At 45.3% G+C, this 24136-nt stretch overlaps 1 protein-coding gene across 2 annotated transcripts in view; it reads left to right on the top strand.

Annotated features, from left to right (window-relative positions):
- PPT2 (palmitoyl-protein thioesterase 2) overlaps positions 1 to 23785 on the top strand; it is a 61722-nt gene extending 37937 nt beyond the window's left edge. Inside the window, exons 3-10 of one of the 2 annotated variants that reach the window (XR_014560644.1) lie at positions 2212 to 2365; positions 3011 to 3106; positions 4418 to 4525; positions 8647 to 8730; positions 11001 to 11085; positions 16194 to 16248; positions 17077 to 19727; positions 19770 to 23785. Coding sequence is in view for 1 of the 2 variants with exons in the window: in XM_083725169.1 (XP_083581295.1) it covers positions 2212 to 2365; positions 3011 to 3106; positions 4418 to 4525; positions 8647 to 8730; positions 11001 to 11085; positions 16194 to 16248; positions 17077 to 17220 (726 nt within the window). In the remaining variant the exon portion in view is untranslated. Of the gene's footprint in view, positions 1 to 2211; positions 2366 to 3010; positions 3107 to 4417; positions 4526 to 8646; positions 8731 to 11000; positions 11086 to 16193; positions 16249 to 17076 lie in introns of both variants that reach the window. The other variant, XM_083725169.1, reaches the window with a different exon arrangement.
- Positions 23786 to 24136: the final 351 nt, after the last annotated feature.

The raw sequence follows: 24136 nt of genomic DNA, 5'->3' as shown, positions 1-24136 counted from the left end.
CAGTGTTAATACAGGAGGGATAATTGTGTAAACATCTCTCCTAATAAGAGGCAGGGATGGGTTGTTATTTACTTCTCCAGGCCCTGTGTGACTCAGAGCCATCACAGGTGGAGCCGTTGCAAAGATCCCTGTATGGCAGGCTGATGTCTGCACTGGGATTCACTGGTTAGGCTGGAATGGCAAGTTACCTGGGTAGTGAAAGAGGAAGCATGGAGTTCTGGCAACTCCTGAGTGCTTGCTTGTCTCAAATTCGTTTGCAGAAATAGAACCACAAGGCTATGAGAGTTCTTAACTGGCCCCTGGTCACCAGTCAGATAAAGCATTTGCAAGACTCACTCACTCTGTATGTGGCATTACACGGTGCAAATGCAGAATGGGATGCAGTTTCCCGAATGTTTGCTTGTTTTTTTTAATGTAGCGGCATAGCTTAGAGGCAGTTGCCTCAGATTGTTAGGTAAAGGGACCCCTGACCATTAGGTCCAGTTGTGGCCAACTCTGAGGTTGCGGCACTCATCTCACTTTACTGGCCGAGGGAGCCGGCGTACAGTCATGTGGCCAGCATGACTAAGCTGCTTCTGGCGAACCAGAGCAGCGAACGGAAACGCTGTTTACCTTCCCGCCGGAGCGGTACCTATTTATCTACTTTCACTTTGACATGCTTTCAAACTGCTAGGTGGGCAGGAGCAGGGACCGAGCAATGGAAGCTCACCCCGTCGCGGGGATTCGAACCGCCGATCTTCTGATCAGCAAGCCCTAGGCTCTGTGGTTTTACCCACAGCGCCACCCGCGTCCCTTGCAAAATTGTTAGGGGTGCAAAATTTCAACACCCAGTGCTGCCTCAATACAGCTGCACGCTTCCGTCGCTGGGCTCCGTTGAAACCAGCATCCACATGCGAACCAGGAAGCGACTTCTCCAGACAATGGAACGACTCTTTCATTTCTTATCTCTGCAGCTGGGATCTCCTGAGTTACATGGATACTATTACATGCATGCATGCTACGTCCATTTCCCTCCCACCCCCTACGTGCAGCCCCGGGCACTGGCAACCCATGCTACACCACCGTTTTAATGCACAAGTTTCTAGTCCTTAAGAATGCATTGGTAACTTTGGACTTTGCAGCGGCTGTTGCACAATGCCACATGTGGGCACTGCCTTGTGGAGTCTTGGGGCACAGCTAGGCAGTAATGGCAGCAGGACTCTGCTTTGTGGCTGGCTGCCAATTCCCTATAAAATGTGAGGGTTCTGCCAGCGATATAAGGCACGATTAAACTAGGCAAGAGAATTGGGCATCATAGCACAGGCAGAAAAACTCATGCTGCCTGTGCTTTTTTCTACCTAATTCTGCTCTTAATTTATTTGTTCATTTCCGTTCCTGAATTGTTTCCTATTCCCAGAATTCCCTGGGAGAGGGGATAGATTGCTGAACTGCTCTGGGAACTATAGTTCTGTTTGGGGGGGAAAGGAGTCTACTAACGAGAGCTGAACCATAAAGAAGGCTGATCGCCAAAGAATTGATGCTTTTGAATTCTGGTGCTGGAGGAGACTCTTGAGAGTCCCATGGACTGCAAGAAGATCAAACCTCTCCATTCTGAAAGAAATCAGCCCTGAGTGCTCACTGGAAGGACAGATCCTGAAGCTGAGGCTCCAAGACTTTGGCCACCTCATGAGAAGAGAAGACTCCCTGGAAAAGACCCTGATGTTGGGAAAGATGGAGGGCACAAGGAGAAGGGGACGACAGAGGACAAGATGGTTGGATGTTTTCGAAGCTACCAGCATGAGTCTGACCAAACTGCGGGAGGCAGTGGAAGACAGGAGTGCCTGGCGTGCTCTGGTCCATGGGGTCACGAAGAGTCAGACACAACTAAACGAGTAAACAACAACAACAACTTTCTGCTCCCGAAACAAACTACAGCTCCCAGAATTCTTTGCAGCCGGGGAGCCATGACTTAGCAGAACAGTAGTCCCTATTTATGTGTGGAGATAGCCTTGGCATGATGTGAGCCACGAGTGCTAGCTGTGAAAAGCAGTGTTGCAAAAACTGAAGTTCATATTTACTTTTTAAGAAACGTATTTTCGGTGGGGCAGCAGCAGCCCACCTTAAGCCTTGGGTGCTACAAGAAAGGTTGAGCTTTCAGTCCTTTTTGAATCTCTTCTCCCTCCCTCTCTCCCTCCCTCCCTCCCTCCCTCTGTTCCTGCTACTTCCTTGCAGACCCACCCGGGTACCAACGTCACAGTCATTGATCTGTTTGACCACACCGAGAGCCTGAAGCCTCTATGGATGCAAGTGGAAGGTTTCCGGCAAGCCATTTACCCCATCATGCAGAATGCTGTCGATGGAGTCCATCTCATCTGCTACTCCCAAGGTATGTGTGAGCTGAGGGCTTCAGACGCTCTTTCTGGGTCTAGCCAATGGCCCATTGTCTGGTCACAGGAACACAGGGACCTGCCTTATACAGAATTGGACCATTGCTCCATCCCGCTGCTAGTGTTAAATCCATTGTCCTGGGTTTTTCTTAGTGTTATGCAGAGATTATCATTTTCTGATTACTCTGGGAAATACCGTATTTTTCAGGTTACATACGCTTCAGGTTACAGACTCCGCTAACTCGGGTTATGAACTTTGCTTCAGGATGAGAATAGAAATCGCACGGCGGCAGCGGGAGGCCCCATTAGCTAAAGTGGTACCTCAGGTTAAGAACAGTTTCAGGTTAAGTACGGACCTCCAGAATGAATTAAGGACTTAACTGAGGTACCACTGTAAAACAAGCTTGTCTTATACACGGAAAAATACAGTACATTATATTTTAGGGTCTTCATAAGATCTTCCTTCTCACCTGTAAAGAGACCCCACAAGACTGAGCAGTGACCACCAGTTTGGGGTTTGTGTGTGTGTTTCCTGTAATAAATATTTTTTTTGAAGAAATGGAGCGATGTGAAAAAGGTTGACATGATACGGGACTAGGGTTCTTCTTCCTCTAAAATATGACCCCCCTTCCTCTGTCTTCCAGGAGGACTCATCTGCCGCGCTCTCCTCTCCACGACGCCCGACCACAACGTGGACACCTTCATCTCTCTCTCTTCCCCACAGATGGGGCAATATGGGGGTAAGTCGTGGGGCAAGGGCAAGCCAGTGATTCCACGCCTGGAATACTGTGTCCCAATTCAGGGCACCACAATTTAGGAAGGGTGTTGACAAGCTGGAACATGCGCAGAGGTGGGTGACTAAGATGATCAAGGGCATGGAAACGGTCGAAGGAGCTGGGTATGTTTAGCCCAGGAAAGAGGAGACAGAGCAGAGATAGGAGAGCCATCTTCAAATATCTCAAAGGCTGTCAACATGAAAGAGGGAACAAGCATGTTTCCTTCTGCTGTGGAGAATAGGACTCGAACCAATGGCTTCCAAGTTACAAGAAGGGAGATTCCGACTCAGCAACAAGAGCAAGCTTGAGTGCTGCTTGATCCTTTTCTCTCTCACCCCCCTCTATATAAATGTATATTAAAAAAAATAATTACATATGCCATTGTTTTCACTGTTCTTGTTTTTATATACAGTCATACCTCGGGTTACAGACGCTTCAGGTTGTGTTTTTTTGAGTTATGGACGCGCCAAAACCCGGAAGTACCGGAACGGGTTACTTCCGGGTTTCGGCGGTCGTACATGCGCAGAAGCACCGATTCGCAACCCATGTGTGCGCAGACACGGCGCTGCGGGTTGCAAACACTGCGGGTTGCGAATGTGCCTCTCGCAAGGATCACGTTCGCAACACGAGCGTCCACTGTACAGTGGTACCTCGGGTTAAGTACTTAATTTGTTCCGGAGGTCCGTTCTTAACCTGAAACTGTTCTTAACCTGAAGCAGCACTTTAGTTAATGGGGCCTCCTGCTGCCGCCGCGCTGCTGGAGCACGATTTCTGTTCTCATCCTGAAGCAAAGTTCTTAACCTGAAGCACTATTTCTGGGTTAGTGGAGGCTGTAACCTGAAGCGTATGTAACCCGAGGTACCACTGTATATGTAACTGTTCCTTCATTATCTTGTAAATTCGCTTAGGTGTGTCTCATGGTAAGCATGGATGAAATAAATGAAATAAATACCGTATTTTTTGCTCTATAAGACTCACTTTTTCCCTCCTAAAAAGTAAGGGGAAATGTGTGTGCGTCTTATGGAGCGAATGCAGGCTGCGCAGCTATCCCAGAAGCCAGAACAGCAAGAGGGATTGCTGCTTTCACTGCGCAGCGATCCCTCTTGCTGTTCTGGCTTCTGAGATTCAGAATATATTTTTTCTTGTTTTCCTCCTCCAAAAACTTGGTGTGTCTTGTGGTCTGGTGCATCTTATAGAGCAAAAAATACGGTAAGAACTGCAGAGGGAGAAGCAAAGTCTGTGCTTACTCTCCTTTGATTCTTTTTGTCATTTCAGACACCAAGTACTTGAAGTGGCTCTTTCCGGAGCACATGAAATCCAACCTGTACCGTTTATGCTATACGCAGCTGGGCCAGGATTTCTCAATCTGTAACTACTGGAATGGTGAGATTGCTGCTGCTGCTGCTATTATTGCTACTACCGAGATCACAGATCATAGAACTGAAGTGTTGGAAGGGACCACGAGGGTCATCTAGTCCAACTCCCTGCAATGAAGGAATCTTTTGCCCAACATGGTGCTCGAACCCATGAGTCTCATGTTAATAATAATAATAATAATAATAATAATAATAATAATAATAATAATTTATTTATACCCCGCCCATCTGGCTGGGCTTCCCCAGCCACTTTGGGCGGCTTCCAACAAAATATTAAAATACAGTAATGCATCAAACATTAAAAGCTTCCCTAAACAGGCCTACCTTCAGATGTCTTCTAAAAGTCTGGTAGTTGTTTTTCTCTTTGACATCTGGTGGGAGGGCGTTCTACAGGGAGGGTGCCACTACCGAGAAGGCCCTCTGCCTGGTTCCCTGTAACTTGGCTTCTCGCAGTGAGGGAACCGCCAGAAGAGCCTTGGCGCTGGACCTCAGTGTCTGGGCAGAATGATGGGGGTGGAGATGCTCCTTCAGATATAGTGGACCGAGGAAATGGAAATGTTCTACCAACTGAGCTATCCCAGCAGCCCTGGGGTTTCTGAGGCTTCCCAGTAGCTCTCATTTACATACCCAATTTACAAGAATGTAAGTTGCATACATGCAATATGCCTTGCATGAGAGTTTGGACCTCGATGTTTATTTATATGATGATGATGGTGACTATTATCAATATGGAAGAATCTACAGAAAACGGCCCAAGAAGAATCCACAACCATCCCTGTTCCTCCACCACCACCTGTTATTTGACAATTTGACTTGCCATAACAGCTTTTGCTTACGTTATTTTGGCAGTGCTTACAACGGCCCTGTAAGGTAGGCCAGGTTATCATCCCCATATTTCGAATCAGTATCCTTGAGGATGAGAGAGAGAGCAGCTTGCAAGGACCATTTGTGGCTGAGGACAGATAAGAAGCAGAGATGTCCCAGCTAATACTTTTAACTCTTAGGGACTAAGGCTCCATTGTGGATTTCCCATCCTTCTTCCTGTCTTTTGGAACTCCAGAAATTTGCCACTACCAGGAAGCAGGATATTGGGATTGCTTAAACTTGCCCTGAAATTACTCCGTAGCTGGTCATTGCTCATGTTTATGCTCTTATTTAGATGTCATAAAGGCATTGCCCTCCAGACCAGAAAAACCAGTGACCTCAAATAGTATGTGGCTTGGCTTACTTGTATGAGTCATCGGCAGCTGTGAGATTTCCCGCAGTTTGGTGAAGTGTGCAACCTATGCCATAATAAATTATGTTAGTCTGTTGCAGTAACAACAACAGAATCTCGTGACACTTTGAAGATGGCTGTAGCTGATAATCTGGCATTTCCTTTCTTCTTCTGGCTCTTAGTGGTCTCGGTTTGCAGGAGCTAACAAGGATCCATTTGTTCGACCTCAGTACAGTGGTACCTCTGGTTTCGTACTTAATTCGTTCTGGAGGTCCTGAGAGCCAGTGTGGTGTAGTGGTTAAGAGTGGTGGACTCGTAATCTGGTGAACCGGGTTCGCTTCCCCGCTCCTCCACATGCAGCTGCTGGGTGACCTTGGGCCAGTCACACATCTCTGAAGTCTCTCAGCCCCACTCACCTCACAGAGTGTTTGTTGTGGGGGAGGAAGGGAAAGGAGAATGTGAGCCGCTTTGAGACTCCTTCAGGTAGTGATAAAGCGGGATATCAAATCCAAACTCTTCTTCTTCTTCTGCATTCCTGGATGACTCTTGGGGTCATTCCAATTCTACAATTCTCTCCTGTCAAGTGACTTTCCTTTTCCCAGACTTCCCTTTGCTCAGAATTAGGCATATTCACGGAGGATATTGATGGCTGCTACTAGCCACAATGGCTGTGTTCCAACTCCACCAGGGTTAATCCGAATTTATATCTAGACACATTATGCACATTGTAAAAAGAAAAAGAATTGCACAGTGCGAAATAAGAGTTTGGGTGTATGGGAGTTAATTAGGAGCCAGGGAGTTTCTAATAAGGAAATAGATTAGAGGATGAACATTCCTTTTGAATTTCCATCTCCATACATTAATACTGTATTAGGAGACTAATTACTTGACTGGTCAAAGCCATTTATTGTAGAGTTGTTTATCAGCTCCATCTGGTACGCAGGCTGAGACCCTACCTGCCTGCAGACTGTCTCGCCTGAGTGCTGCATGCTCTAGTTATCTCCCGCTTGGACTACTGCAATGCGCTCTACGTGGGGCTACCTTTGAAGGTGACCCGGAAACTACAACTAATTCAGAATGTGGCAGCCAGACTGGTGACTGGGAGCGGCCGCCGAGACCATAGAACACCGGTCTTGAAAGACCTACACTGGCTCCCAGTACATTCCAAGCACAATTCAAAGTGTTGGTGCTGATCTTTAAAGCCCTAAACGTCCTCGGTCCTGTATACCTGAAGGAGCGTCTCCACCCCCATCATCCAGCCTGGACACTGAGGTCCAGCGCCGAGGGCCTTCTGGCGGTTCCCTCGCTGCGAGAAGTGAGGTTACAGGGAACCAGGCAGAAGGCCTTCTCGGTAGTGGCGCCTGCCCTGTGGAATGCTCTCCCAGCAGATGTCAAGGCAATAAACAACTATTTTACTTTTAAAAGACAACTGAAGGCGGCCCTATTTAGGAAAGTTTTTGATGTCTGACACTGTATTGTTTTAAAGATTCAGTTGGAAGCCGCCCAGAGTGGCTGGGGAAACCCAGCCAGATGGGCAGGGTATAAATAACAAATTGTTGTTGTTGTTGATTAGCAATGCTCCTCTTATTTTGGAATCAAGTTATGTCCATAACTCTTTGGTAGTGTCAGCAATCAGCTGATTGGCTGAGATGCATCTTTACCTGCCCCACACCTGACGTCCTGTGTCAGCTCTGGTATAGGTGCAGGTAGCTGTGGCTTGAAGGCAGTGGCAGACTTTCAGCTTTAAAGTTTCAGTGGTGCCCTGTGCGATGCCTGAATTGGGTATCCTTCCCGCCTTTCGTGTTCCGGTCAATCATCGTTGTTGTAGCATGCTCTTGGCTCAGCACCCGGTGAGCCAGTTGCACTCCCCGAAATCTGCCTCTTTTGGGGGGCCAGCGAGTATAATGGGGGTTGTGAAACAGTGGGTCACCACCACTGATCTGCCAGGAAGGATGAATACAAAGCAAATTTGGGTAGATGGGTTGGAGAAGGAGAGTGGTTTTGTACGTCGGGATCCCTGGTCTCTGGGAGTAGTCTGCATGGTTGTAGTGGTTAGATTGTCAGACTAGGTAAAGGTAAAGGGACCCCTGACCATTAGGTCCAGTCGTGACCAACTCTGGGGTTGCGGCGCTCATCTTGCTTTACTAGCCGAGGGAGCCGGTGTACAGCTTCCGGGTCATGTGGCCAGCATGACTAAGCCACTTCTGGCGAACCAGAGCAGCGCACGGAAACGCCGTTTACCTTCCCGCCGGAGCGATACCTATTGATCTACTTGCACTTTGATGTGCTTTCGAACTGCTAGGTGGGCAGGAGCAGGGACCTAGCAACGGGAGCTCACCCCATAGTGGGGATTCGAACCGCTGACCTTCTGATCGGCAAGCCCTAGGCTCTGTGGTTTAACCCACAGCGCCACCAGTGTCCCCTATCAGACTAGGACCAGAATTCAAATCTTCACTCAGACATGAAGCTCTCACAGAGTGGCCTTGGGCCTTTCACTGCCTCTCAGCCTAACCTGCCTTACGGGGTTGTTGTGGGGATTAAAAGAGCAGGGGAAAGAACCTTGAGCTCTTTGGAGAAGGAGGTTGGAGATAGACAAAATAAATAAGAATTGTTCCGTTGCAGGGAAATGCACTCTGTGCATGCTCTGAGTCAGTTGTGGCTTCTTGCTACTGCTACGCTTGTTCCAGAGATAAAACCTGCCAATAAAAATAAGTTCCAGGGCTATGTTCAAATCTAAAGCCTTCGCCGCCGCCGCCCCCCCCCCCCCCCGCAAAAAAGAGACTGGTTTTTTAAATGTTATTTATTTATTTTATATTAAAAATAAGGGGGAGGGAGGAGTTGGAGCCTGTCTCCTGGGTTCTGTGGGAAAAGGCCAGTGTAGAAAGCAAACGAGATTTCTCTGCCTTTTTCAGATCCACATCATCGGGATCTTTACCTCAACAATAGCAACTTCCTGGCTCTGTTGAATGACGAGAGGCTCCATCCCAACGCAACAGGTAATAAAGTGGTGTTGTTCCTCAGTTCCCAATGTAAAAGGGGGAGTGGTAGGCTAGCCCCACTTGGGAGGCCTACCCCACATCCCCACTTACAGATGATGCTTGTCTTATCCTGAAAACCTGTCCATTCAGCCCCACAGCCTTGGGTGACTTAGGTCCGCGTTGCTAATCTTTGGTCAGCTAGGTCTCTCAGGTAGTCTACCTCATAATTTCTTTTTTTCTTCTATAATTTTTATTACATTTTCTGTTTTACATTTTAGAAAATTCATTCAAACAACCTTAAAACACCAATGACTTCCTTTCTTCTCTTTCCATGGTTCATTTTCCAAAACACAAATCCCTGCATATTTTATATAAACTAAACCAGTCAGTATTCCATTATTACATCCATCGAAACCTATTTACACTGTTGAGTTTATCTTAATGCTGGCTACGTTTTCAAATAAACACAGTTTTCCTCCCTATATTCTATAAACGTTTTCCAACCTTCTTTAAACATATGTTTAAATGTTTATAGTCTTGCTCATAATTTCGTTCGTGAGGTGGAAGGAGACCTCCGTCGCTAAATACACACCCACAGCGAAGCAATGGCTGAAGAGAAAATTGAAACGGGGGCTTCCTAGCTTACAAATTATCCTCTTAGGGCCAAACTAGTCATGTCAGTGGATGCCAATGTTTGTTCGTTTAGGTGTCTCCCCAATTCCTTTCTCAAACATTTTCCTCCCTGTTCTGATTCACTTCCAATGTCAGTGCTGAGTTGAGAGAAAAGTGTCTGCCATGATAGAGTGCCTGGCTCTTCTCCTTCACCTGCAAGAGTGTTGTGCTTTGATGATGATAATAATAATAATAATAATAATAATAATAATAATAATAATAATAATAATAATTGTTATGTACTGAAGTTCTCACCCTGGGCCAGCAGGGGGATACTGTAGATAGTTATGCAAATGAAGGATCGAAAGTGACATTCAGTGATTGGATAGTTTTATAAAGTTGTTACAGTTACGTTGTACTGGAGCTCTATATAAGCAGGCTGACTGAACCCTTCAGTTCAGTTCTGTCCTGGCCTGTGAATAAACAAGAGCTGTTTGAAGAATCGCTTTGTCGTCTGATATATTCACCCACAACTTAACAACAACAACAACAACAACAATAATAATAATAACAACACAACCACCACCGACACCCCCCCCAATTCCATTTGATCCATGAAGAATAAACATGGCTGCCCCCCCTGTCCTGCCATTAACCCTTGTGGTCCTCATAGTCTTTTACTGCCTCTGAGGTGTTACAACCAGGCCAAGTCTCAGGTTGAACAGGGTAGCTCTGTTTTTTTAATTTTTTAAAAAAGGCCTTGCCAGCATCCTGACACAGAAATTTAACAAGTTATTGGCCCACAACATCTGGCAACCGAGCACGACGTTTTGAAGATGGAGTGTTCTTTTGTTTGCGCGAATGCCGCTGCCTCAAGTTAAACATTTCCCAAAATGGAGAGTTAAAATGTGGGGGGTGGGGGTGGGGAAATCCTTGCTTGCTAAAAGTTTATATGTCAGGCTGCTGGAATTCTCCAGAAAGGTTTGCCAGGCCAGTTCAGCTGTGGCAACTATAGAAAGGCTTGTAAAAACCTTTCTATGTTTTGTTTCGCCAATCCTTTTTGGAACTGATCCAGTTGGATCCTGGATTCCTGCCACAGAATGCTTGCTGACTGTGCTGTGTGTGTTGCGTTTTATGATTTTTCACTAGGTATTTCCCCCCCTGTTTTGCTTTATTTTAATCACCTGCTATCTAGTTTTTATACTTCAAGCTGTCTTGGGGGTCCTCATAGGAAGAAAGGCAGGCGACAAAAATTTAAACGAACTAAAAGCACGGGAGCAGAGCCACAAAACAAGTCATCACAGCTTATTCCTCTTTTTTTACTGCAGTTTGCCTTAAGACTTCTAAACAGCAAGGCACTGTGAGATCAGTAGGAAATGGGCACATCTATCAGTTTTGCTTTCTTTCAGTTTCTCATTTGTTTCTGTCCCCACCTTCCCACCACAATTTGTGAGGCCATAATAAAATTTAAGTTGCTGGCCATCACTACCTCTTGCAGGAGCAAATTATGTAGATTACCTCAGGTCCACATCTCAGAGAATTCAGAGTGAGGAGAGATCGGTTGTTGTCTGTTAGGGGCAGAGGAATGGGACAAAGGAGAAGAGTCTCCACAGTGACTTTTGTGACCAGATTTCTGAATCTTTTGCCTCTCTCTCTCCCCCCCCCCCCCAATACAGCCTGGAAGAGAAACTTCCTGCGGATCCGAAAGATGGTTCTGATTGGGGGTCCGGATGATGGTGTAATCACGCCATGGCAGTCCAGGTGAGCTTTTGGAAGCCGCGAGAAGACCCTCTCACCCAGGTTGAGATACGATACGATTGTTGTTGTTGTTGTTTAGTCGTTTAGTCGTGTCTGACTCTTTGTGACCCCATGGACCAGAGCATGCCAGGCACTCCTGTCTTCCACTGCCTCCCGCAGTTTGGTCACACTCATGCTGGTAGCTTCGAGAACACTGTCCAACCATCTCGTCCTCTGTTGTCCCCTTCTCCTTGTGCCCTCCATCTTTCCCAACATCAGGGTCTTTTCCAGGGAGTCTTCTCTTCTCATGAGGTGGCCAAAGTATTGGAGCCTCAGCTTCAGGATCTGTCCTTCCAGTGAGCACTCAGGGCTGATTTCCTTCAGAATGGAGAGGTTTGATCATCTTGCAGTCCATGGGACTCTCAAGAGTCTCCTCCAGCACCATAATTCAAAAGCATCAATTCTTCGGCAATCAGTCTTCTTTATGGTCCAGCTCTTACTTCCATACATGCAATACGATAATCTTATTGTCTTTCTCCCATACAGAACAACGGAATGGAAAAAATCTACATAAGACATTCAGAAACCAACAAGCCTGCTATCCCAGCTATTCCAACCTGGTTAGCCCCCTAAAAACTCCAATACCCCATTTTTAAACACAATATACTCAATATATATGTATATTAAACACAATATACTCCCATAGAGACTCCTTGTACTGCATTTAAAACCAAAATCGCATTTGGATAGAAACTGTTTTTCAGGCAGCTAGTCCTCGTCTTTATAACCCTGTACCTTCTTCCGGAAGGCAGAAGCTGAAAGAGATCATTTCCGGGGTGCGCACTATCCTGTTCTATCTCTGCAGCTTTCTTATGGCACCTGGAAGCCATAAGGAGAGGGGGAGATTCGGATCTTGATGAAGTAGATCAGGGACAAGCTATCTGTTTCCCTTTTGGGACTACAACTCCCATCATCCTGCACCATTGACCATGCTGGCTGGGGTTGATGGGAGTTGGAGCCCAACAATATAAAATCATAGAATTGTAGAGTTGCGAGGGACCCTGAGGGTCATCTAGTCCAAGCCCCGGCAATGCAGGGATCTCAACCAAAGCATCCATGACGGATGGCCATCCAAACTCTGCTTAAAAACCTCAGGGGTAGAGGCAAGTGTTCCTGAACTATGTTGATGCATTGGGTGTGTGCGTTAAATACAGTTTAAAGTCCCAATACAGTGGTTCCTCTGGTTACATACGCTTCAGGTTACAGACTCTGCTAACCCAGAAATATTACCTCGGGTTAAGAACTTTGCTTCAGGATGGGAACAGAAATCATGCTGTGGCGGTGCTGCGGCAGCTGGAGGCTCCATTAGCTAAAGTGGTACCTCAGGTTAAGAACAGTTTCAGGTTAAGAACGGACCTCCGGAACGAATTAAGTACTTAATCCGAGGTACCACTGTAATATGAGTAAATTAAGATTCTGGATTGCTTTTACTGTGGTACCTCGGGTTACAGACGCTTCAGGTTATAGACTCCGCTAACCCAGAAATAGTACCTCGGGTTAATAACTTTACCTCAGGATGAGAACAGAAATCTTGCTCCGGCGGCACTGCAGCAGTAGGAGGCCCCATTAGCTAAAGTGGTGCTTCAGTTTAAGAACAGTTTCATGTTAAGAACGGACCTCTGGAATGAATTAAGTTCTTAACCCGAGGTACCACTGTACTGTGTTTTATTAATTTATCCATTAGCACCAGATAGAACCACTTCTCTCACTTCTGTGTTGTGCAGGATCCTTTCTAGTTTCCTGCATGTGTAAGAGTGAAAACTCTCGGTCCCGCTGCTGTTTTGATTTGTCTCCAGCCTGTCTGCTGACTCATTCGCCTGCTTATGCTCCAACAGTAGAGCAGGATAATAAACTGATAATAAATGAGGATAAGGCTTTTGTCTCCAAGCACAGCTTTCTGCCTTCTCTGTCACTCTTCCCCCTACCCCACCTGTATGTTATCAATGCAGAGACGCCATTCGGACTTGCCGATAAGGCCATAAGGCTTTTAGGCTTGTGTGTCAAAGCACACAGCCCAGATTACGAACTTGTCTCACTGTTGAGATCTTTGTTGGAGGGCCAGCTTTGGAAAGTCCCCGTTCTGAAGTGAGATAAGGCTGCCTATTCCTCTGGCCTTCTGCCGTAATGCTTTTTAGGTGCCGGGCAGAATCGCTGTTGTATTCCTAGGCCATTGGTACTGTGTACGCTTTCTTTGCTGCTGGTTCCGGCCCCTGCGCCCCCACCCCCAGTATTGTATCCTAATTTATTATTATTATTAATTTTTATTGAATTTTACAAGAAAAGAAAAAGAAACCCAAAACAATACATAACACTGTAAACACATTTATATACATGTTTTCCAAAATGCAAACTGAAAAAAGAAAATACTTTTCATAACCAATAATATTACCAAATTCATGCTTCAAACATTACAATATATAAATCTTAGTTAAAATATTATAAAAGACTTCCTCCGCATTCACCGCACGTCTCTTAGTTATCACGCTCACCTTCACATCTGTTCTTCAATCATTTCCCTTCTTTAGATTCTTTCATAATCAGTCAAATCTTCATGTTCTCTATATTCTTCATAAGGTTAGTCTAGGCACAACCAAACTTTCATATTTGAGCCCGGCTTGTATAAATATCCGTTTAAGCATTACCATTGTTTCTGAATTCTAATTTTTGATTTATGCCTTATTAAATCTGTCAGTTTTGCTAACTCCAGGTACTCACATAGTTTACTGAACTATTCCCCTTTTGTTGGGATATACCGTATTTTTCGCTCTATAGGACGTAATTTTCCCCCTCCGAAAATGAAAGGGAAATGTGTGTGCGTCCTATGGAGCGAACGCATCGACCCCTCTCGCTCTCCAGGCTTCAGGAAGCTATCCGCAAGCCTGCAGAGCCCGGCGGACCTTGTTTTTGAGGGGGAGAACAATAATTTTTTTTCCTCCCTGTTCTCCCCCTCCTATAGTCCGGTGCGTCCTATAGAGTGAAAAATACGGTAATTTCCTTTCCAGTGTCTGGCTACCAACGTTCTCGCTGCTGTTGTTGCATACAGAAAGATGTTGATTTTGTTTTGTATGCTAACTTTCATTGCTTGCTTTGTTGTATTTCAGATAAGCTGCCTTGAGAGTAGGTAGAGCAGGTCTGTAGCTCAGTAGCAGAGCCTGTGCTTTGGAATAAAACAGCCCTAGGATTTCCATGCAGGGCTGAGAGAAACACCTTTCTCAGATCCTGGGCAGTGTCGACAATACTGAGTTAAATGAACCCAATGGTCTGATTCAGTATATGAGGGAGCTTCCTTTGTTAGGTATAAATATTTGAGAGAGAGAGAGAGAGAGAGAGAGAGAGAGAGAGAGAGAGAAATTCAGCACTGCCACAGTGCCTCTCTGTTAGGTGGCGAAATCCCTTAATAGATGTGGCCATTGTTACAATACTTCATAGTTCTGCAGAAGTTTAAGATTTTATTTATATTTTTTTGCATTCTCACATGCAATGTCTTGAAGGTTTTTTGGGTTATTTTTGCCATGTAGATACATGTGGGAATTTTTTTTTTAAATAAGTGCTGGTGATGCTGCCCTGAAATATACTGAATTTTGCAAAAGGAAACAAAAACCTTGAAATATTGCAGGGTGTTGATTTTACAACCTGCATGCTATATCCCGTACTGCTCAAATCCAAACGCAGCACGTGGCTAATAATGTATTATCAATAGTTAGGTCATAAATCATAAGCACCCACATATAATACATGCATAGTTATGCAAAAGTTCATAAACAAGAAATAGTAAGTGTAATAACCGTGGGAACACCGTGACAAAGGCGCAATAGTCAATGTCCAGTAATATTGTAGTGGTAGGTGCTCCAACGTAGGGAGAATATATTCAAACCGCTGTAGAGTGTAGCAAGAGAGAGCCAGTGTGGTGTAGTGGTTAAGAGCAGTAGTCTCGTAATCTGGTGAACCGGGTTCGCTTCCCCGCTCCTCCACATGCAGCTGCTGGGTGACCTTGCGCCAGTCACACTTCTCCTTAGTCTCTCAGCCCCACTCACCTCACAGAGTGTTTGTTGTGGGGGAGGAAGGGAAAGGAGAATGTGAGCCGCTTTGAGACTCCTGAAGGGGAGTGAAAGGCGGGATATCAAATCCAAACTCTTCTTCTTCTTCTTCAAACAGCAAACAAAACAGGACTGCAGCAGGCATGTAAGCAAAACTGTTTCTCATCCAGGGCAGATAGGAATTGCCTCCTGACAAATAGGGAGGGAAACTTTCAATGCACACCGCCCCCCAAAAAAAATCAATAGGAAATAAATTTATTCTTTGTTTTTAGGCATCAAAAGATTAACTTAAACATTTGTAGGTGACTAGCTGGTAACCTTTAATAGACTTATTAAAGGTAAAGGTACCCCTGCCCGTACGGGCCAGTCTTGACAGACTCTGGGGTTGTGCGCCCATCTCACTCAAGAGGCCAGGGGCCAGCGCTGTCCGGAGACACTTCCGGGTCACGTGGCCAGCGTGACATCGCTGCTCTGGCGAGCCAGAGCCGCACACGGAAACGCCGTTTACCTTCCCGCTGGTAAGCGGTCCCTATTTATCTACTTGCACCCGGAGGTGCTTTTGAACTGCTAGGTTGGCAGGCGCTGGGACCGAGCAGCGGGAGCGCACCCCGCCACAGGGATTCGAACCGCCGACCTTTCGATCGGCAAGTCCTAGGCGCTGAGGCTTTAACCCACAGCGCCATAGACTTATTAGTCTGGATAAAATTGCAGGTGCATACTTTTCATATGGGTCTTATCACAGAATTTGTTTATTTGAAGCATTTTCGCTCCGGCCTCCTGTCAAGAAAGACTCCCAGTGTGGCTTTCAGCCTTTACAATTTGAAAGATGTGACATGAAAGGAAAAGGGATTGGGGAGGGAGGAGGAAGAAAGCAAACAAACACAGGCAGTGGTTTCAGGTCATGGGGTTGGATCTCAGCCGTGTGTGTGTGTGTGTGTGTGTGTGTGAGAGAGAGAGAGAGAGAGAGAGAGAGAGAGAGAGAGATCAAGCACTGTCCTTGTAATGAAACCTTTTTCTTCCCTCTTCTCCCTGCAGTCTGTTTGCCTTCTATGATGATAACGAGAATGTGAGAAATATGACATCACAGCCGGTGAGTGAAGCTAGACTGCCTAATTGGGGGGACAGAGCCGGGGGCATCAGCATGTCAAAATAAATGTATTTTTTGGTTTACTCGGAAAGGAAGTTGGTACTGGGAAAGGATGATGTTTTGAATTTTTAATAACTTGTTTTTAACTTGGATTTCCATTGATATTTTTAAATGTACACACACACACACAGTGGTACCTTGGTATTCAAACGGCTTGGCTCTCAAACAAATCAGCTCCCAAACGCTGCAAACCCAGAAGTAAGTGTTCCAGTTTACGAATGTTTTTTGGAAGCCAAGTGTCTGACGCGGCTTCCACTTTGAGTGCAGGAAGCTCCTGCAGCCAATCAGAAGTCGTGCCTTGGTTTTTCAACCGTTTCTGGAGTCGGACAGACGGATTAAGTTCGAGAACCAAGGTACCACTGTATATATCTTAGAATGTTCCTCTCAATTGCAAGTCCGCTCCTCATCAACCTACCTGAAGGCCTAGATTTTGAAAGTAAATATTTCTAGGCTGGTTTTCTTCCATAAGACCTTCAAAATGGCTCCTGAAGTCTGGCGGGGGTGGGGATGCTTCTGGATTTGAAATATCAGAGGAAACTCAAAGCATTCATGGCCTAATTAAAACACGTGTGTAAGAACCGGACCTCAAAATCCCGTGGAAAGGTATGTGTCTCTTGCGCATTGCAATCTAAAGGCACAACCAAGCGACATATTAACTGGTTAAAAAATCCCACGCAAGTGGTTTTGTCTTCAGCTTCATGACAGGGCCATTTTTTTTATTCTTATTTTTTGAATAGGAGTTTAAATGACCTCCTTTCTCCTTTCTCTCAGGTCTACCTGCTGGATACCTTTGGCTTGAAGACTCTGGACGCTCGAGGCGACATCGTTTTTTACAAAATGCCAGGCGTCACCCACACAAACTGGCATTCCAACCTCACAGTTTATGACACTTGCATTGCCAAATGGTTGACGTAGCTGGCGAGGACTTGAGGAGAAGCTGGCAGAGGAGGAGAGTGTCCTAAACCGAGATGCGCTGTGGTACCTCATCTTGGCATTTTTTCCCAACCGAGAAGAAACCCCGCTTTTGTTACCTATAGCTTTTTTGTTTCGTTTTTATTTTTAGGATGGTTGATATTTTCTTTCATAGTGGAAGAAACCTTTTTTTCCTGCAGGACCTTTTGGTGAAGACTGGGAGCAGTTTGGGGGGTTCCAGGGGGCTGCAGGGCAGGAAATGATTGTGCCATTTTTTAATTTTGGCAGCTCTGAGCTATGAAAGCTGCAGGAAAAACCGCAAAAGGACAATTCAGCAGGATCAAATACTTGAGAAGAATTGGGGGGGGGGATTTAGGTGCTGAATTTAGCAAAGAGACTGAAAACAGGAAATGTATTACGTTTAAATGCAATGTTCCTATTTCATATTTCCCGGTTCCGAACCTCTTGCAGAAATCTATGCCTTGTGGAAGCTGGCCATATTTCTCTTTGAAATTCTAACACTGAAAAGGTTGGATTTAGAAAATGCCTTTTCAATTGGACTTTTAAAAAAGACATCACATTCTTTCTGGCAAAAATCTGAATACTCTTTCTAATGGGGACTAAACTTCCAGAAAGGTGACAGAAACTAATTGTAGGAAAGTTTCAACAAGCTAACATTATTTTGCAGAGATAAGTTGAGATTTCTGTTTTGACATTTCAACAGAGAAGATGGGCCAGTTTGTAGTATTTTACCAAAACTCCAGTTCCCTGGCATTTTCAAATTTTAACCATGTAGGCGTCACCGCAAAATCATCTAATGGTTCAGGCTTGCAATTTTTTCAGTAATTTGCTTCAGTCTCTTTGTTTGCACCACAATGTTGGAAGGGGCTTCAGAGCTTAGTCCTCCAATCATAGATCAAGACAAATATTTTAAATTATTGACTAAATGGAAAGGCAATATGTATTTATTAGAAATGTGTATATTTCCCCTCCTCCTTTTGAAGCACATTCTCAGAAACTCAGGTTAGCAACAGAAATCAGTGTAGACAGAAACTTCGTCGTTTGCTCTGTTGTCTATATTTTTTAAAAAAATGATATGTGCTTAAACCACCCAGTGACAGCTGTTAAGAGGCAGCTGCTGGCTGATTTTGGGGGAGCATCTGCTAAGGTACCCTCATCTCTTGGAGGGAAAACTGGTGCCCTTTCTGATGTTTTTGGGACTACAACTCCCATCATCCCTGACTGCGGGCCATGCTGCTTGGGCTGATGGGAGTTGGAGTCCCCCAAGATGCGAAGGGCCACAGATTCCCCACCCGTCTGCTACAGTATTAACTCTTACTATCACCAAGGTACAATAGGACATAATGCAATAGGACTCAGGTTTAACGCTGACTGTGGATCCAGGCTGTGTTTATGTGAAGCACATTCATTTCCTCAAATAATTACAGGCGCTGTCATTTACCCCTCACAGAGTTACGATTCCCAGCAGCCCTTAACAAACTGCAGAAAAGAATGTGCCTCAAAGTGTATACTCAGCTGGAGTTTGAAAAAGGAAATGAAAAAGGAAATGAAGACAAGACAGGGTTCACTTTCAGCTGCGCTTGGTGAGGCTTGAGGGGGATAATTATTCTTGGAAATGTTTTACATGCTATGTGGAATGAGAGAATGGAACGCTAGACTGCTCCACTTCTAGCAGCGTGGAGAGAAGCTGTGTTTTTTAATGTTTCTCCACATAAAAGAAACACACAAATCCTTTATGTAGTAAACCAGTACACTGGAGAGAAATGCTTAGCTTAGCGCTTTACCTGTTGTCTTAGCTGCCTGCATGCTACAGAAGGGGCTTTTTAGCAGGGGAACATCTGGAAATGTGACCCACACAGGCCTGCAATCGGAAGTCAGGCTACCTAGACTCCTTATCCCTCCCTTTCATTCCGTCTGCTACGTCGATCAGCTGGCTCTTAATGTGTTTTGACGTTCTTCCTTTGATGAGGTGATGACCAGAGCTGTTTATATAGCCCAGCTAGCAAGCAAATGGGCAATATTCTGATTTCATCATGCAAAGTTTGAGTTAGTTTGTACAGGCTGCCTGGATTTTTTTAAAAATATTATTATTTGCATAAATCAGCCGAAAGGTGCAAAACTTTGGGTTTTGCTGTAACGTATGGCAAGCAAGGTAGATTGTAGAGTTGAGGAAAATCCTCACTACAGTGGTACCTTGGGTTACATACGCTTCAGGTTACATATGCTTCAGGTTACAGACTCTGCTAACCTAGAAATAGTACCTCGGGTTAAGAACTTTGCTTCAGGATGAGAACAGAAATCGTGCTCCGGCTGCGCAGCGTCAGCAGGAGGCCCCATTAGCTAAAGTGGTGCTTCAGGTTAAGAACAGTTTCAGGTTAAGAACGGACCTCCGGAACGAATTAAGTACTTAACCAGAGGTACCACTGTATTCCAAGGTAAAAGTGCAGCTAGTGGAGGTGATAATATCTGAGGTGCCAGATTGCTGTGAGGTACTGAGGACTTCCTCCGATTTTCTCCCTTGGCGTGAATAGCATTTTCGGTTTGCTGTCCGAGCACCAGAAGAAGGCTACATTTGCACCAAACTCCCATCTTTGCTTAAGGTGCAAAAATCCTTGTTCCAATGGTGGCTGTTTGATATTGGGACTGATAGGGCAGGAAGGAGGGAGGCAGGCAGTAGGTGGCGCCAGAGCCAATGGCAGGCAGAACCAATGAATTCTACTTTTGTCCCCATCCTCCTCCCTGTCGAGTCCTATAGGGGGCAGCACTAAGCAGGTGGAAGCTGACAAGCAGCACCACCCTCTGGTTTTAAATAAGAAGGCAGGCAGGTCTGGGCTGGCAGAGAGCAGGCGGACAGTGGGGCAGACTGACAGTGGTGCTCTTGAGTGTGCCCCATTCCTTTTTCCATATAAGTCAAGGGTAGGCAACCTAAGGCCCGGGGGCCGGATGCGGCCCAATCGCCTTCTCAATCTGGCCTGCGGATGGTCTGGGAATCAGTGTGTTTTTACACAAGTAGAATGTGTCCTTTTATTTAAAATGCATCTCTGGGTTATTTGTGGGGCATAGGAATTCGTTCATTTCCCCCCCCCTCCAAAATATAGTCTGAGGGACAGTGGACTGTCCCACGGCTGAAAAAGGTTGCTGACCCCTGATAAGTGAATGGATGCATTTCCTTCACCCGGGGGGGGGGGGCGGCAGAGAGTAAAGCATTGCATTTTGGGCCACGGTTGCTGAGGTAAAGCCTTGGCATTCGGTTGCAAACATTTGGCACTGCCTTCCCATGCAGCTGTCCAGTTTTAGCAAAGGTCTTAAGATCCTTCTAGCAGGAAGTGCCAAGGACTGGAGGTCCTAATAATAGAATAAGGACCTTTTAAAAAATACGCATTTGGTTTTTTTTTTGCAAAGCATGTTCTGTACTTTTCCACATGTGAACATAGCCCCAACGAAGTCACTTGGGTTTGTTTCAGATTGTACTTTGTTTCAGGACTTCACCTTCAGAAATGTTCATCATAATAATTACTATTATTATTTTGAGGCTCAAATAGTTAGAAAAATTGATAGACATTTGTGTGTGAAATTAACAGAACTTGGGAGCGGGGGCTGTTTTGAGGAGTTCATAATTTACTAGCCACTAGTGTGGATTTTAGCAGCATTGTTACAATACTTCATAGTTCTGCAGAAGCTTAAGATTTTATTTATATTTTTTTGCGTTCTCACATGCAATGTCCTGAAGGTTTTTTGGGTTATTTTTGCCATGTAGATAATATAGGATAAGGAATAAGGAAATGCTTTTGGCATGAATATTTATTTTTATCATATGGAAAGCTGAAGCAGTACACATTTTGGATCTGACTTGAATTAGTAGAAGTAAGTGTCCCCCAAATTTCTGATGGCCAAGCCATGCTTTTAGTTGTTGTTGTTGTTGTTAAAATTGGAAGTGCAGGTGCTGTTGTTACACCTGAAAACCTTTCCTTTGGAATGTCCATGAGTCAGAACAGAGAATCTCACCCCTTTAATTTCTGCATGAGCTGCTGTCATCTAGGCCTACCTCCTAATTTAAAAGTAAGACTTCTGGAACAGCGGCCATTGCTGCAACCTACTACATTTAAAGCACACAGCTTCCCGCAAAGAATCCTGGGAACTGTGGTTTGTTGAGGTTGCTGGGAATTGTAGCTTGGTGAGTGCCAATATTCTTTGTAGGGAAGTCATGTTTTTCAAATTTAGGATCTGGTCCTCCTGTCTCGTGTCCCTTTAGAAGGGGTGGTTTGTCCAGTGATTGTCCAATCATGCCTGATGCAGAGACAGGGCCGAATTGTTTTATCCTATCTGCTTGCCTCCCATATCTGGATTTGGAGGAAAGAGGTGCTAGACCAGTTCATCGTTCAAGGAGTTTGGCGGGGGTTCACACAGGCTTGCTCCTAGGGTGGCAAGTTGTGGACCACCCTGAATTGGATGGCGAGTCTGTGGCCAGGAGTTCCCTACACAACCGCCCATCCCACTTCCAGAAGGATTGTGAGGGTGGGGTGATCTGGTTGTGTGGCAAGGAGATCTGCTGGCTGCTCAGCATGAATCTGGTACTTGCTTGTGTCCTCAGCGTGGCATAAATTACCTCTGACCAGCTGCTGAAACTCCTTTCAAATTGGGGTTGCTGCAGTTTGGGGGCTGCTGTGAAGACACACTCCAGATGGTATGCACATTTCTAACCGCAATCCAGACACTACAGCCCTATTTTTCTCAATCTTTTGTCCAATGTGGGACTCAAACCCACAACCCTGAGATTCAGAGTCTCGTGCTCTACCGACTGAGCTATCCCAGCCTAGTTACAATGGTGGGAATGACTCAGCTAATGAGTCCCATCAGCAAAAGCCATGTGCGTGGGCTTCGGCTTTTGTAATAGTGCTCCCCCTCTATTCACCCTCAAAATTGGCTTGGGGTGGCGGCAGCGGAGAGGTCAAATAAAACAGCACACAAGGGGCAGCAATTGCTCCAATTGGCCAAAATGCTTGCTGGGACACATCGATTTTAGTGCAACGTTGAGTTGGCATCTGTTTTGTCTCGGGACATTCAATTCCTCCCATTAAGTTCCTTGAGAGGATGAGCAGAGGAGACCATTTGCAGAACAGGTGATCCTGGCATTGCAAGTGAGAAGAGTGCATGAAAATGATAAAAAAGTGATTTCCCCCACAATGTAAAGCTATTGTTTCTCATTTTCCTGTGTTCTAAAAGCACATTATCTGTGAATAGCACATGATCTATGAGACTTAGAGAAACTATTACAGCCCATGTGGTTTCTTTCTTTCTAAATCTTACTTGCATCCCTGAAAAACTTTAATATAATCTCCATTTCTCACTCTGCCTTATGTGAAGTTCCTGCCCCCCCCCCTCTTCTGTTTAGGTCCATTGTAGCTTGTGTCTGCAAACTTACGTACAGTTTAGAGCAGGCATAGGCAAACTCCGGCCCTCCAGATGTTTGGGACTACAATTCCCATCATCTCTAGCTAACAGGACCCAGTGGTCAGGGATGATGGGAATTGTAGTCCCAAACATCTGGAGGGCCGGAGTTTGCCTATGCCTGGTTTAGAGTGAAGACAAAAGGAAACTTTTATTTTCTTTTCTAGAGAGGTGGGGTTGCTCCCAAAGTTCACTTTGCTACATTTAGTCGAGACATTTCTTTTCCCCTGCAAGGCCAGACTCAGGAGGTGTGAGGGATATGACCGTTGCAGGTTTGAACTGAAAACTCGCATGTGGGAAGCGATTGGCTGGTTTCCCCATCATGCCACCAAGGTCACAACATACACCTCACACCATTTTAACAACTTTAGGCTCTCCCAAAGAATTCTGGGGACTGTAGTTTGTCAAGGGTGCTGGGAACTGTAGCTCTGTGAGGGGTGAACTATAGTTCCCAGGATTCTTTGGGGGGAAGCCATGACGGTTAAAGGCGATAAAAAAATGTGCTTTAGATGTACAGTGTGACAGGGATGTAAGAAATGGTTTTTCGTCAACTGCTCTCTGCAGCAAGAAAACATTAGGCGATAAAGGAACCATAAAAGTCTATGAACATTCACGTAGCATTTCTGAAGAACTAAAAAGCAGTTCAAAGTGAGAGCTGCTATTCAATTGGTTGGCTTGCCCAACCCTCATTTTAGCTGTGCTTTGGGCCTTACCTCACAGCTGCCCTCTGTTTTTTTTATGTTTTGCCTTTACCTTTTTACATGTTCCATTTAACTTTTATGAGTATAAATTCCTCGGCCTGGAGTTCCCTTACTGCCCGCTGGGACTGTTTACATATTTATGGTTTAAAAGAACCTTATTTATTGCTGGTAAGTTCTAAGCATGGCTTGTCTGATTGGGGGAGCAGGCAGAGTTCGTCTCCTCCAAAAAATACCCCAACCCTGTGAGAAATTCTTCTTCTGCCTTAGGGTCAGGCGCAGTTTTGTCAATGGGGTTACACGTGGCCTACTTATGTGGCCAAAGGAGGCTGGTTGCCTTCCCTGGCATCTAAAGTCTCTGTATTTATATGAATAAAAGCAATTTGTTCCCAAGAAGAAAATGTGCATTTCTGTGTGTTGTGTTCTGAGGAGTCACTTGAAAAGGGGAAAGAGGTGGGTGGGGGAAACATAAAAAGCTGCTGTTATGAGATAAAAAACACTGCTCCTTTTCCCTTATGGGGTACCCAAGAGCCCATACAGAGTCCTTCTGTAGGTTCTCTATCAGTAGGCGAAAATAACAGAGGCTAACCAGAAAATAACGAGAAGCAAAGCAGCTAGTAAGCCTGATCTTTATTAAAGCTGTTGCAACAGGGTGCTCCCCTCACACGCAGGAGAGAGGAGGAGGACCCCAAACAAAGGTGTGCCCACCCTTATATAGACATTTTAAATTGCCCGCCCTGGAGTCCAAGACC

The sequence above is a fragment of the Podarcis gaigeae genome (genome assembly GCF_964106915.1).
Source record: "Podarcis gaigeae genome assembly, chromosome: 2".
Taxonomy (NCBI): Eukaryota; Metazoa; Chordata; class Lepidosauria; order Squamata; family Lacertidae; genus Podarcis; species Podarcis gaigeae.
This window is presented reverse-complemented; position numbering and strand designations above follow the sequence as displayed.